Source organism: Protopterus annectens, chromosome 3.part1 (genome assembly GCF_019279795.1).
Source record: "Protopterus annectens isolate FY-2018-M chromosome 3.part1, PAN1.0, whole genome shotgun sequence".
NCBI lineage: Eukaryota > Metazoa > Chordata > Ceratodontiformes > Protopteridae > Protopterus > Protopterus annectens.
Genome location: NC_056732.1, coordinates 1,191,645,607 through 1,191,661,348, shown reverse-complemented (window position 1 = coordinate 1,191,661,348; position 15,742 = coordinate 1,191,645,607). Strand labels below are relative to the sequence as shown.

General features: G+C 34.9%; 1 protein-coding gene across 9 annotated transcripts in view; it reads left to right on the top strand.

Moving 5' to 3' along the window:
* Positions 1–15,742, top strand: part of ADGRB1 (adhesion G protein-coupled receptor B1) — a 4,264,735-nt gene that overhangs the window by 1,243,329 nt on the left and 3,005,664 nt on the right. For all 9 annotated transcript variants that reach the window (XM_044067288.1, XM_044067286.1, XM_044067290.1 and 6 more), the window contains one exon: positions 15,041–15,742. This exon is cut by the window's right edge and continues 218 nt beyond it. In XM_044067288.1, the coding sequence (XP_043923223.1) occupies positions 15,213–15,742 (530 nt within the window). In that variant the 5' untranslated portion in view covers positions 15,041–15,212. The remainder of the gene's footprint in view (positions 1–15,040) is intronic.

Here is a 15,742-nt window from a genome sequence, read left to right as displayed (position 1 = left end):
GCTCTTTATTTATCAAAATAAAGGCTCTTACCTTTCTTACCTTGTATGTCTTAGTACTCACTGGAAGAATAACTGTATCCCACACATTTTATCTGTCCATTTCCATGCTCCTTTTACTTTGAATCCTTACAGAATGCCTTCTCTTGATTTCTGCTTTTTTCTTCTCCTTCTGCTCTTCACTCTAACTGGCAACTGTCTGTAAGTTTTTCTTTTAGGCAATTCTTTCTTCTCAAGAATACTTTCAGCTTCTTCCCCCTGAATTTTTTCCATTATGACTCTCCACAAAACCTACTTTTCTGGCTCCCTTTATACTATAATTTAATGAAGTATATCATCCCACAACCCTCCCAACTGGAGGGTTGCAATAATGACATCCATTTTGTCCACATCCGTCTGCTCAAATAATTATTTTTGAAATATAGTCTTCAAGTCTTCCAGATCATTTTTTGCTTCCACAATAGAGCTGTTGCTCACTTCTGTTCCAACATGCATTGCTTCCATCTCACATACTGTACTCCCAACTGCCACTGTGTCAGGAACTGGACATCGGGATGTGCATATGTACTCATGCTAAGTTGCTCACGAGTACAGAATGATTAGTTGGGGAAAGTCCTGAATGTCCTTTCCAAATTTCCCCTAGTAGAATAAATACTACCTCAGGGCTTCCCTGAAAAGATGCTTCTAGCCTACTGGGACTAACTGAGTGAACAAAGGATAAAGAAATAAATCATAAGAGATTTGAACAAAGCATTTGATACAATGTGGCATGAATGTTTATTATGAAGGACTTTAATACAAGCAAAACAGTTAAAAATGTATGTTGTTCAGCATGCAATATGAAAAGAGTAAAAATGTTAGTAAATGGATGGTTGAGTAAAGAAATTGACATGAGAAGTGGCATACAACAGTGGTTTCAATGAGTAGCATATTATTTGCTTCAGCTATGAATTTACTGGTAGGAGACGTAAATGTAAAAATGAAGGATTCAAGTTATATAACAAATTAGGGAATAAGAATTCCAATTATGTTTACTTATGCAGATGACAGAATGATTGTAAAAAATAAAGTTTGGATGAAAATATATTATGACACTTAAATGAAATGAATGTTTAAAATCAATAGACGTGACTGTAAATAAAGAAAAAAGCAAAGGATTGGGTGATATAATATTGATAGGCAGGATATATTTTTTGGTGAATAATTTTCTGTGCTAGGTATACAATTTGGAGGTAAAATGTAAGTAGAAAATATCAAAAAAGAATAGTATAAAAAATAAAGGAGATGTGTGGTTTTGGAAAACATAGAAGTTATCTTTAAAAAAGGTTCATTTAATTATCTCAGTTTTAATATGAAAGATAGCATATTTAGCATATGTATGACACCAGTAATATAAGAAAAAAGATATTATAAGTGATTTATTTCATTTATATGGGGTTCATGATTGAATCTGATAAAAAAGAGGAGTTTTGTATATGAACAAAGAAGATGAAAGACTAGGATTAAAAATACAGTTGTATACTCTGTTCCATTGAATTTGTACAAAGTGTTAAAGTTGTTCAATGAGAAAAATGAGAGGTTAGTGGGAAAATTCCTTAAACGTAAATATGAAAACATTTTGGGAAATATTGAAAAGATGTGAAAGATGAAAATAATATATAAATGAAGAAATGCAGTACTATCAAGAAAAAAATATTTATGGAAAATAAAAATTGAGGAAATTGAAAAAGAGAGAAATGTATACAAATATAATGATACACTATTCTTATGTTGACCCAACCACACATTTAGCAAAACAAAAAAAATAAAGCTATAAAACTAAGAAATACATGGTGTAATAAAAAAGTGTAATGTCAGGATTTTTATTGAGGCTGATGATTAATAAATTACTAATAGAATGAAACATGCCATATAAAGAGAAAAGTTGCAGAATATGTATATAATAATGAAAAGAGGTAACTAAAGTGCATGTTTTTTAAAAATGTACAAGAGTAGTGAAATGGTAAAAGTTCTATGAAGAAAATGTTTTTGAAGATATAAAGGGAGTGGATAAAATAAACATGGATGTGACTAAGTATGGATAATACAGGAATAAAATTAAAGAATATGTTAAAAAATAGATAAGAAAATATTCTATGTTATATGGACTACTTCGAACAAAAGGATAAATGACACTATGTTTAGTGGCAAATGGATACTAGCAACAGTATTAAAAAAATATGTGATGGTTATGGAAGAAGGAGTGGGGGTTTGAAATATTAAAAGAAAATAAGACAATTGTGAACATCTGATAATGAGGGAGGAAATGCAAAATGTTTTATATAGGTATATATATATATATATATATATATATATATATATATATATATATGTGTGTATGTGTAAAAACTGTAAATATGATTATATTTTATACCGTAAAATGCTTTTAAATAAAGGACCCCTACTCTTTTTGAAAGGTGCTGTGGGATCTTTTACATCTACCTGAGCAACCACCAACTCAAGCAGATGGGAACTCAGTTTAATGCGTTATCAGAAGTATGATTAGTTTTCATTTTGCAGACTTTTGCATTTGGAGCTTGTGTCTTTCTTTTGTCTGTCTAAATCTTCTTTCTCCATTTTTTATTTCTGTCGTCCTCTTTTCCACAGTTTCCAATAGCCTTCAGCAGAGGTCATTATACTCCTGTCAGCTCCTCGCAAAAAAGAATACAGAATAATAGTGTTTAATTTTTTCTTCTCTGCAGAGAAGGATTACTTCCATCTCCTTTTTTTATGGCTATGGTAATAGCAAAAAGCATAGTTCTTCATTTTTCCCTCCTTCATTTGATTTGCCTGTCAGGGTTGTCTGTTTTGCATTGTCCCACTTGCTATGTAGTCTATACCCCCTTAGGAATAGTGTCTCCTCCTCTTTTTTCCAACATGTCCACTTCTTTTACCAACTACTGTAACAGTCATGTGGTTCTAATACAGGCAATACATAACTTTAAAAAAGTAAAGATGTGACATTTGGATTTAAAAAAAATGCTGTGAAAAAGGTTATATGCAATAAAAATATGTATATTAATAAACATACATACACGCACACACACACACACACACACACACACACACACACACACACACACACACACACACACACACACACACACACACACACACAACTTTATTACAATACTATGTCATACAAAATGTTATGATACTATGTCACATACTGTGTACTGTTAAAACAGGCCACCCTCCTGTCACTTTAGATTCTTGTAAAGAGTCAAATAATATAAGGAATTCCTTAAGTTGTATGGTTTTGAATCAAGAACATCAGTTTGTAGAATGCAGACTGATGCAAAGTCTGCACCATCAATACACAAATGCATTGTGATCTTCGCTGTATGGCTTAACTGCACTGCAAATGCAGTTCATAGAGGGCAGGCAGATGTAAAACAGTACAAAGAACCTAGTCTAACCCAGTCTCTCCTTATTTCTAAGCCCCCCTGTTTCATCATCATCCCTTTCCACTTTGAATTATAGGTTTCTGCTTGTGCTATGTATAGGAGCCTTAATCATGTAGCTCTGAAATACCCTTTCAAATTGGGTAATCCCAATCCACCACTTTCTATTGGAAGAATCAACTTATCCCACATGACTCTTGCTGTGTACCCCTCCCAGATAAAATCTGTCAGCTGTTTTATTAATTGCTATACACAAGTTTTCCTGTGGTTGATAAAATATGTCTGACTGTATGTAAGACTAAAAGGACTAAAACCATTTTAACTGCTTGTACCTTACTATCCATATCCATATAACAGAGATCCAATTTCTCAATTTTAGTATTATCTTTTATTTAGTCTCTTCCCACATATCCTTAGCTGCTACATCGGAATCATTTTTAATCCATAATCCTAAGTACTTAATTTTCTTGTATCCCCATAAATATGGATATTGCTGATCTAATTTATGTGTGGATACATAATTTACAGCTCTTGGCTTTGTTTGAGCTTCATTAATTTTGTACCTGAAAATATAAGAAACTGTCTCAAAATGTTCCACAACATTGAAATGCCATTTTCTGGTTTTATCAGGTATAAAATAATATCATCTGCAAAAAGCAGCAGTTTTTCTTGACTGCCATACCAATTATATCCTTGAATTTCTGAGTCCCTTATTTGTTTGGCCAATGGTTCTAAATATAATGCAGATAACAAAGGGGAAAGAGGATTGGTTCCTCTGCTCAAGCAGAAATTATCAGAGAGGAACACACCCACTTTCATTTTTACCTCTTATCCCTCATATATCCTCCTAATCAACCTTATACTTTTATCAGAGAATGCAAATGCTCCCATTACCCTGCTCATAAAGTCCTTGCTTACACTGTCAAATGCTTTACCTGCATCAAGACCCACCAACAACAGTGGCATTTTCTTACATTCTGCTTCCCTCTGGATCATCAATGCTCTGTTACTGTTGTCAGATGTTTGCCTCCCCTCCACAAAGCCACATTGGTAGATATCTATCAATTTTGGCATCACTTTTGCCATTCTTTTAGCCATTATAGACATAAATACTTTATAATCCTAGTATTGTATTGAAATGGGCCTGTATGAAGCTGGATCTGATTGGTCTTTATCCTCTTTAGGCATTATAGCTACCACCGATTTCTTTCAAGATGTTAGTGCTTTTCCTCCTCTTAAAATACTGTTAAACAAAACCTTCCAGATCTTTATCAGTTTATCTCTCCTAGCTTCCAAACTTCCACAGGAATACCATCTATTCCCAGAGACCTTCCAATGGACCAGTTATACATCACCGTTTTTTTATTTCATCTCCTCCTATCCTAACTGTTAGTAACTGAGCTTCATCCTCCTCTAACATTGGCATATTTTATTCTTCCATAAACGTTTCTGTTCGTTCCTTTTCTTAATTTCATATTTTTCTGCTTTATATAGACTTTCATAGAATTTTCTAAATATTTCTAATACTTCTATAAAATCTCTTGTTATAATCCTTGTTGTAGGCTCCCTTTCTGCTTTCAGTTGCCTTGAGTCGTTGTCATTAAAGTTTTAGTGCTCTAGAGTTATTATCGAAAAACAGTTGTTTAATAGCTAACCTTTCTAACTCATGCATATTATTGAGGTAATGCCTTATTTTCTGTTTAGCATTCTGCGGTTGCTCCTCTTATTGTTTGGTGAGATTCCCCCTATTCTGCAATCCTTTAGCATTTGTCAGCCCCTCTAAATAATTTTTGTTACTTCTTAACCATATTTCCTTTTCTGTAATTCCCACTCTATTTTTAAACTCCACTTTAATTTTATCTCACTCCCTAGGTATATTTTCAGAAGAAATTTCTATCTTTTCTGATAGCTTTTGAATAATTTCCACTACCCATTCCTTAAATTCCTGTCTTTTCAACAGATAGGTGAGAAAATGCCAGTGTCTCATTTTTATTTCATTACCCTGTGTTTTTATTTTAGTTATTATTGGCACATGATCTGAAGTAGTTATTTGATACATATCAAGACTTTCAATTAAATGCACATGTTCCCATGAGATGTAAATTCTGTATAGTCTAGCCTAGTTTTTGCATCTTGTAGAGTAATATGCAGATTCACTCCAAACTTCTACTATTGAATTCATATCTTCCATGCCAAATATTTTCATAAATTTATTTCTGTTTTCCCTTCTGGGCTTCCCAGACACATTTTCACTGCTGCAAATCAAATTCCAGTCCCCACCTATAAGTAATATTCCTTGCTGATGTTAGGACATTGTTTGCTCCTCATACAACTCATCTTTTACTCAGTGTCCCTCTGGTGTAGCACCTTCAGCAACTATGGACCAAGCATTAGCCATGTCCTCTGCAATAGTACAGATCCCTTCAGTGAGCATGGGAGAGCTACTCTTGTTAGTCATGGAAGAGGGAACAGGGAAGGCCTCTCTATTTTGTCAGAATGGTGTGTCCATCCATAGGGAAGCTGCTGCTACATTTAATAACACTGATGGCCCCATTTATCCTGTCAGAAAGAAACAGAAGACTCAACATGTTTCTACAACTCCTCAAATTTTCTTAGACAGGAATAGTTTACTGGACCTGGCTTATGGCTTTATTTAAGATATTGAGCCTTCTTGTAAAGTGGTTCCTGGTAAAAGAATATGGGATACCTTGTTTCCTGAAGATATTCAAAATTATGAATCTGGACAGGAAGCTGAAGGGACAGATACAGAGATTTTCCTCAGATTTCTGATTCAGACTCAGAAGAGAGCTTGGTTTCTGATTCTTCCTGTGGGGAGTTCTCTTTCTCTGAGACTATTTACAGAATGCACTGGCTTTCAGTGGGAAAACTCTAAGGTTTCTCAGTCACTCAAAAAATACTATGAGTTGTTACAGAAGGAATTTACTGAACCTCATAGCTGGGTTTAGGTACCAGTGAACCATGCGATCACTCTAGGCCCCCTGTTCCTTGTGGCAGGCCCAACCACAGCAAGTTATCTTATCATGATATTTTGTAGATTGTCTGTCAAACCAACAAAAGCTAGTACAGCAATCATGTATACTTAATAAGCTAGCTGGATAAAACTCTTATTTATATCTCCTTTAAATGTAAAAGATATATCTGGTTGTATTAACAGTGTTTTATCAAGTAACAGGCTTCATAATTCCATTAGATATTTAATCACTGACATAGTGCCCCTGGCTTAGTTAAACCCTACTAGTGGACGTTCTCTCTACTAAAACTAACAGCGTAGCCATCTTTAGGTTCCAGAAGTACATGCGGCTGCAGGAGGGCCTCCTTAACCATCCTTGACTGTGTGGGGGCCCACAAAAGTTGCTGCTGGTTAGGGAAAATGAGGAGAAAAAATGTATTAATTTCCTGATTATGCTGTTTAAACTGAACAGGGTTGTGATACAACCTTAACAGGATAAAGTTAATAATGATCACGAGCAAGGTAAGCACTAGAGAGGTCAGCAGCCCAGAGTAACTAACCTCAGTGCAAACACTGGATTTTAAGAAGAGCTGTTGCTTCCAATTTTTATAGATGGTTTTCTCTTTTTGGGAGTTTTATAATTACTGACAGAACACCAGATATATTAACTCTCAATGTCTTTGCTTAAGAATTCATCCCAATGCCAACAATAATAGAAGAATAAAGGCTTGAAATCAGGAAAATGTTTTAAGTATTATTCTAATTCATTTAAAAAGTCATTACAATAACACCTTTTGCATCAACATGCATTTTGTTGGGCAATAAGAAGTTTAAAACTCTGATGTCTGAGTTTATTGACTGTCTGTAATCCTGAATGATTATCAACGAATCAAACATATTACGAGGGACAGAGAAAAATTATGAGCAAAATCAGGGAAGGTCTGTGTAATCAGGGACAGTGGCAGGTATGTACTACTCCTTCAAAAGGTAAATAAAAGTGACTTACCCCCCCCCCCACTGTTTGATGACTGCTAAACAGCAGTCACTGATCCGTTGTGGCGGTACCAGTGTTGCACAATGTATTGTTATTTGCTGACATAAGTACAAAACTGGTATTGTTATGGCTTATGCTTGTGTGTGTATAAAATAAATCACTTATTTTTATATGTGCACAAACCCAATATTGCCAGGACACATCCATTATTCTTCTGGGTATCAATAAAAAATGCGGGTCTATATTAGAACTATGGTTCGAATCACTAAAGGTCAACCTTTAATAATCAAACTATTAAAATTTCAAATGTTCAGAAAAAATAAATAAAAAAAAGAAAATCTAAAGGGTTTAGGCAGGGGGGCAAGCCGCCCTGCACCCCCCACACCCCCCATTACTTAAATATACCAACTCTGAGACCACACTACACTGAAGTAAATGGAATCTCCCCTAACGGAGATTTCCGTTTACCCGTTCGAAGTTCTGCACTTTGCTATTCTCATGTCGACAATGTTGGATTTGACATTGTTGGCTTTCGAGAATATAATAGGTAACCAAAAAATGCAGCTAACAAGTAATTATATTTCATTTTGAAAACTTTGGCATAATCGCAGAACATTCAGACACTTGGATCTAATAAGAGTCTGGTGGCACCGACTTCCCAGACTGTATAAATGAATCCAGAGTGCTCTCTTAATTATCCTTGACTTTGTAGGGTCCCCACAAAAGCTATTGCTGGTTGGAGGAAAAATGAAGGGGAAAATTTGTATTCATTTTATGATTACACCCTTTAACCTGTACAGGGCTGTGATTTGACCCTGTTAAGATAAAGCTGATAATGGCCTCCGCTCTCAAAGTACCCATTCTAAAACCATCTCCGCTCAGATGTATGTGTACAGAAAGCTGTTGTAGGTTATATGGAATGATGGGGACTGAGGATTGTGTGGTTATTGCTTCTTTAATTTTCATCACACTTAAACCTTAGAGGAATGCACAGGAGGTCATTATAGACTGTGTCTGGGCTGAGGACAGTGTGGTCATGGTTTCTTTTACTATTCTCACAGACCTCAGAGGTGTAAAAAGTTATTATAACTTGTTTAGGGGCAGTGTATTGTGTAGGAGCAAAAAGTAGAAAACATAACTGTAATCATTATTTTTTTCACTTTCCTCACAATCACACATCAGGCACTTTTGCAGGTGACTACATTTGAGGGTTACTGGTGAGGGGTGAAGAGTGAGGAGGCATATTATGATTATATATGCCAGCAGTCACTTGAAATACATTACTGTGGCAATTTGATCCTCTGTTTTCATCCTAATCTAACACAAGAGGGATGCATAGGTAGTGACTGTCTTTTGGGGGTTAGGGAAGTCAGCAGTATTCCTAGATAGGATCTGTATATCCTTACAACTGGTTTGTTAGTTTATTGTGAGCTACTATTTTGTCAGCTTTTAACCTTAAACCTTGGGCAGAACTTATGTTCTCATTGAAAGAAAAAAATAAAATTGAAATTATTTTCTTACTCATGATTTTTGGCTAGGCACAGTTGGATTAAAAGGCTGGGAAATGCTCTAAACTGCATCTCAGAGCATCTATAACCCTATGACTTCTTGGGTCCTGGCTTATTTGAGTTATTTCCTAAATAGTTATTAACTGTGCTGTCTTGATCAGGAAAGGTGTGTTGAAAGGATACAAGGAAGACTAAAGCTGAACAGCAACAGTCAATTTCTTCCCTGTATCATAATTTCTGTTCAAGCCATCATATTCATAAGGAAGCCCTGTAAAAAACACATAAGTATATATGCCTCTAAAGGCTGTTCAAATGTATCAAAAACACTAAAAAATAATCAAAAGCAAAGAAGCCTATACCTATTGATAAAGCCATGAATATTTCATATAGCAAAACATATTTATATATAATATTAATGTTTAAGTGATCATGCTTTCAAGAAGGGTTTCAGGGACATCAATCCATTAATGCCAGGTGGCTTGTCAGCATTAAAATATAAAATTCACTTCTGTTCCGCTGCCTTTGTTTTATTTCATATATCTCCCCCTCTTATTCCTTCTTCTGTTATTTCTAAAACAAAAAAATTAAAAATATGTTCAGGCTCTTCTTTCTGCATGTGTTGTGCTAGAGCATTGGTATCTTTAATTTTTTTGATATCTCTATAGTGTTCTAAAATACGTTCTTTCAAAGAACAATTTGTTTTATCTATATAAAAAGCATAACAAATCTGACAGAAACTAAAGTATACATTATTTTTTAGTTTTATAGTCTGTATAGTAGTCTAACTCTATTTTAAATTTCAAATAAGGGTGTATAAAACAAGATCCTGTATAGACATATTTACACTCTATAAATCCCTACATATACATGTTCCTACTCTACATGACTCAATAATTTTCCTATGTTCATGTGATTTATAACACAAATGCCTTTCTAAAGACTTATTATTCTTGAACAAAAAAGGTGGTACTTCATCTATAACTCCTTTCAATTCTTCTACGGCTGTTAACATATTCCAGTTTTTCTTTATGATGGCACAAAACACATTTATATCACAGGAATATGAAAACAAAACTCTAAGAGTACTGTCCACACTTACACTCTCCTGTTTTCTATTATCTATAATCTGTCCTGCAAAATATAGTCTACCTTTATCTTGTCTATCTCTCCATGTATTTTTAATACACATATCTATTTCTTTTTCTGAATACCATCTGCTTAAAAATCTTCTTTCTGAGATTTAATCGCTTCATTAAGTTGTTTATCATTATTATGCAGCCTCATAATTCTTAAAAACTGTAATTTCATGACATTTTGTGTCACTTGTCTAGGGTGCATACTATTTTTATGTAATAAACAATTTTTCCTGCTAGGTTTCCATTATAAGCTAATCTGTATGCCCCCTAAATCAGACTTTTTAACCATTACATCCAGAAAATCTATTTGTTCAAAAGAGTATTTATATGTAAATTTAAGGAACCATGTTGTACTATGTAAATATTCAATAAATCCAACCAAAAGTTTGCAATGGTCTTTCCCATAATAGAAACATATCATCCACAAATCGTGTATACCATGCTATATATTTACTAAACTTATTCCCTTGAAGTACATAATTATTTTGCCATTGTACCAAGGCTAAGTTGGTATAGCTATTGGCACAAGCAGTACCCATAGCTATGCCAGCTTTTTGGATAAAAAACTTCTTCAAAAACAAAGATATTATTTTCTAGGATTATTTCTAATAAGTCACAAATCAAATTCACTTTATCGTTGGTAAAAACATGCTTCATATTTAAGAATTCCCTAATATTTTTGATCCCCCATTCATTGGGAATCACTGTAAAAAGGGATTCTATATCAAGAGTGACAACATAAGGAATGTTCCTGTATGATTTTCCACCATTTGAACTGATATCCAGAGTACTTCTGAAGCTTCATAAGGAATCCCCAAAGATCATTGTAGTGATTCCCTTCTGGTCCAGGCAGCATTGGTTCTCCCTTCTTTAGGAAATGTCCAAGGGCAATTACTACAAGCGTCTTCACAAAATAGATCTACTCTCACAAGATCAAGAGTGTTTAGTATACATTGACCTCTGTCAACTTCAACTTATTGCCTGATATATTAAGGTCTTAATTCCTTTTAGGCACCTGTTTACTAAGAATGTGCATCAGGTACTAATGGAGGAAAGAAAGTCTGCTACTAAAAAATCATATATTAGCAAATGGTAAAGGTTTCCTAGTTGGTGCCAACAACATAACCTGCACCCATTCAGGGCTAGTTGTTTTCTGGTTTTACAGTATTTGTGTGAGTTACTGTCCTATGGCATTTCTATCTCTTCTATCAAGATTCATTTATTGGCCATTTCAGCAAGTCTGCCCATAGATCCTTCTCTTTCAATGCATTCTCATATCAAAATGTTTTTGAAATGAGTTTTGCATAAGAAGTCTCCAAGAAAAACCATGTTCCCCACTTGGGATCTTAAATTTGTATTAGAGAAGCTAATATATGCTCCATTTAAACCAACTAATCTGGTTGATTAAGGTTCTTAATAGAGAAAACTGTTTTACTGACTGCTCAACTTCTGCAAGAAGGGTATTTAAGTTGAAAGCTCTTATGATGAATTAACTATATGTAATTTTCCATAGAGTGAGGATTTCCCTTAAGAATGAATGCTTCTTTCATGCGTAAAGTAGTATCCAAGTTTACATTAAGTCAAATTATCCATCTTCCTATTTTCTTTCCTGATCCTAAAAATGAGGGAGAAAGGATACTTCAGACCTTAGATGTTCACAGATAACACAGATACTATCTTGATATAGCTAAATCTTTCAGATCTTGGTATCAGTTGCTCATTTCTTAGAAGCTAAAAGGAAGGGACAACTTGTATCAAAGCAGACTTATTCCAAATGGATATCTCATGTGGGTCTATATTTATGCATCAAAGGGTATGTTCCACGAATGGCTCTTCATCAACATTAAAATATCGAACATTCGTTTTAGGGAATGCGCAAATCAGCAGATTTAAACCCATTGAATAGTCATAGTTGGTCCATGGAAAGTAAACAGTGCATAGTATGTCAATACATCAGCTATGGGTGAAGCATATACATAACGCATATTGTTTGTTTGAGATGTTGGCTAACTATGAGTATTCGATGGGTTTAAATTCACTGATTTGCGCATTTGCTAAAATGGATATTTGGTGTTTTATTGTTGATGAAGAGCTGATCACTGAAAGTACTCTTTGATGCATAAACATAGACCCTTCTCATGCTATTACCTTCTGTTATACTCAGTTCAGCAAAATTCTTTAGGCAGGGTCAAGGCCCATTGTACAAGGGCCTTGGCTTTATCTATGGCTTTTGGGAAAGGGTTGGCTTCTAGAAATATTCTACAAGTGGCAAGTTGGTCCATTGTACATACTTTTACAAAGCATTGAAAGTTTGTTTCATTCTGCAGGTCTAGATCTGGCCTTGCAAGAACCATTTTCCATGGGCTTTTTGATCCTTCTCCTTCCACCTCTCAAATCTACTAAGCTAGTGTAATCTATCCATATAGCTGAAGGTAAAGCACAGATCAGTATGATGAACATAGCACAGTTGTGTATATAAACTTACCATGATAGTCGATGTTTAAGTGATCACTGCTCCTGCATCTGCTTCCTCTCTCCATCCCCTTATTGTCTGTTGTGTTGTTTATTTTAGGGTGTGGACATTTATTATTTGTTGTTCCTAGCATTGTCCTTTCAGTGCTGAACCTCTCACTCTGAATTGGCATGAAAGCATGAAAGCTCTGAAGGACTTGGTGCCTAGCTTTCTCTTTTTAGTTAGCTCGGTTCAAGCCGAATGATGGTTTGGGAGTGTGGAAGGTGACCTGAAGCTTTGAAGATGGCTGCTGTTATATCCTGTGCAGGATATAATCCATATAGCTAATGTTACTGCAATAGTGATCATATGAGCATCTGCTGTTATAGTAAGTTTAATTATACAAGTGTACTTTTCAAAACTGGCATACCTCTAAGCTGTTATAATTTAGACATCGAGCTGTGATTTTGGCCCTTGGATTAATCTTGCTCATCCTAGAGTTACTAATGTTATTCATAAAATCAAACCTGTTTATGGGTACATATCTTAATTAATAAGTGAACTAAGCATAAGGAAAGATTCCATATCACTAAGTATGTAGGGTTAGTTTATTAAGCTTTTTATTGTGAAAAATAAGAAAGTGATCCTATTTTTGACTATCTGCTGTGATTTTAAAGGTCAAGTTCATGATTTTTACTGATCAAAGGTTGAATGGAATGAAAGTAAATGAAGCACTAATTGCAGTCCTGCTTTCTCCAAATCCCACCTGAACTCTATATATACACCCCCCACAGTAGCGTACCACATTTGCTTTATAACCTTGCCACCATGACTAAGCATTTACTCGCAAAAGCTTTTGGCAAAGACAAAGACATATATATATATATATATATATATATATATATATATATATATATGTGTGTGCGTGTGTGTTGTTGTTCTTCTTTCACCTTTTCCCATTTAGAGGTCACCACAGCGGAACTCCACTCCGCTAATGATTGGCAGTAGATTTTTATGGTGCCAAGGTGCCAGCCTGATGCCCAACCTTCAAGGAAGGCATGCCCATTCACGCATGTATATATATATATATATATATATATATATATAAAATGGTAACAATATTCTAGAGTTCAAAAAGAACTAGAAGTATCTAAATATAAATCCAGATGCATACAAATAACTGAATAAAAACAAAAACAGGTAGCTCTGGAACCACGAGTGGCTATGTATTTAATCACACAAGTACAACTTTCACAGTATGCAAACTGCTTCATCAGGCATTAGATTACACATGCTACAAGATTATTTAAATACTTAAATACATTAAGTCAATTATATAATCAACCAATGACATAAACAATTAAATAAAACATTTGTACAAAAAACATCTAAACAAGTTTATATACACAAACATGTAATTATTAAAAATGTATAGGAAAAATGTATAAAGGATTATTAATATACTAGAGTTGACATTTCTTCAAATGTGAAAGATTTTATCATAGACAACTTTTCATTTTATCCAGGCAAGCAGGAGATTTCACTAGAAATGTCAGTCTATTTGACAAGAAGCATCAGTTTCTTTACTTGTTAGTATATATTTACAAAACTATATAAATAATATAAAGAAGTAAGGAATGAGCTGGTAATACCAACAGGCAATTGTGGCATATTGTGTAACTAATAATCCAAACATGCCACTGTTATTGCAGTAAGTATGTGAGGTTACCCAGGACTGCCCTCAGTACCTATATATTACAGTCAACATTACAGCTACTAAGGTGGAATATGTTGAAAACTGTTACATGGAAACTCCAAGCGGTGGTTAAGGATTACAACACCATTGCTACACATAATGACATGCTTATTTACTCTTCACCAGTGCTGAAATAAAGAACTAATTCCATTCCAGGATACATAAAATCTAACCACATAGCTCTTTTACTTTGCAGTTATCCATTTATGTGTGTTATACATGCACTTTCAAGGATGATCCTTAACACTTTAGTAGAAAAATCCATTCATGCTGTGCATAACTGGGAAATTCAGACACCAAATTCACCCATAATATGGTATTCGGCAATAATTCATTAGCTGGATAGAATCATAGCAACACATACTTAGTTAGCTTCTTCTCACAGAACTATATAAAAATGTGACAAGATACTGAAATCAGCTTTTTATTAAGGATAGAGAATGAAGGAACTCCATGGTGTAGCACATGACAGTATGACATCTGTGCTATTGAACTCAAATAATTCATTCTGACAAGTACAAATCATCCTGGCTTAATATGAAAGCACATTCAGAAATCGTATTACTGACAGTAACATTATCCTGCAGTAAAGGCTAGAGTGTAAAACGAATATCTGGTCGCTGCAGCATTTTCGGTCTATAAAAATGAATAGATTTTTCTGAGTTTCTCTCCTCTGCCAAACATGCACAAATGAGCAATAATGCAGAAAGTAACCTCTAAGAGCATTTGGAAATGTAAGCAGCAGCATCAGCATATTAAGTTATTTATTTCTCTTTTCTGCAGATGCAACATAAAACCACAAGAGGGAGCCAAGTACCAAAGATGAGCAAACAAGACTGATCAGAACAGCAGTCTCTTGAACATCTTTCATTTTCTGTATAGCTGCTCCTGTTATGTCCAAGATCTGGAGACTGCCTGACAATTACTTTGGGTTGCATAGGACAAGAGACCTAGGATGAGGAGCACTGGATTTCCCCTGCACCTACTCTTTATTCCTCCGTTATTCTTTGCATGGACAACTACTGAACTGAGTCTGGGACAAGCCCCGTGCACCACACTGGTCCAGGGAAAATTGTTTGGGTACTTCTCATCTTCTACAGCTTTTCCCTCTAATTCCTCAGTCTGCTCTTGGATTTTACAGAACCCTGACCCACGGAGGTACACTTTATTCATGAAAGTCATGAAAACTGCTGGCACTTGTGACAACAACCGGCAAGTACGCACATATCAGTTTGACTCTTTCTTAGAATCTACCCGAACCTATTTAGGGATGGAGAGTTTTGATGATGTACTAAAAATCTGTGACAGCTCTACTAGATATGCCTTCCTTCAGTCCAGTAAGCAGTTTCTTCAGATGAAGAGGATCCTGGCACAAGGTGATGTTAGGATACCAGTTCGGAAAACAGGTGGAGCACAGGATAAGGATTTTTCTGTACAGTATCTGGTAGTTGGTAACCGGAATCCTAGTAATGCTGCATGCCAGAT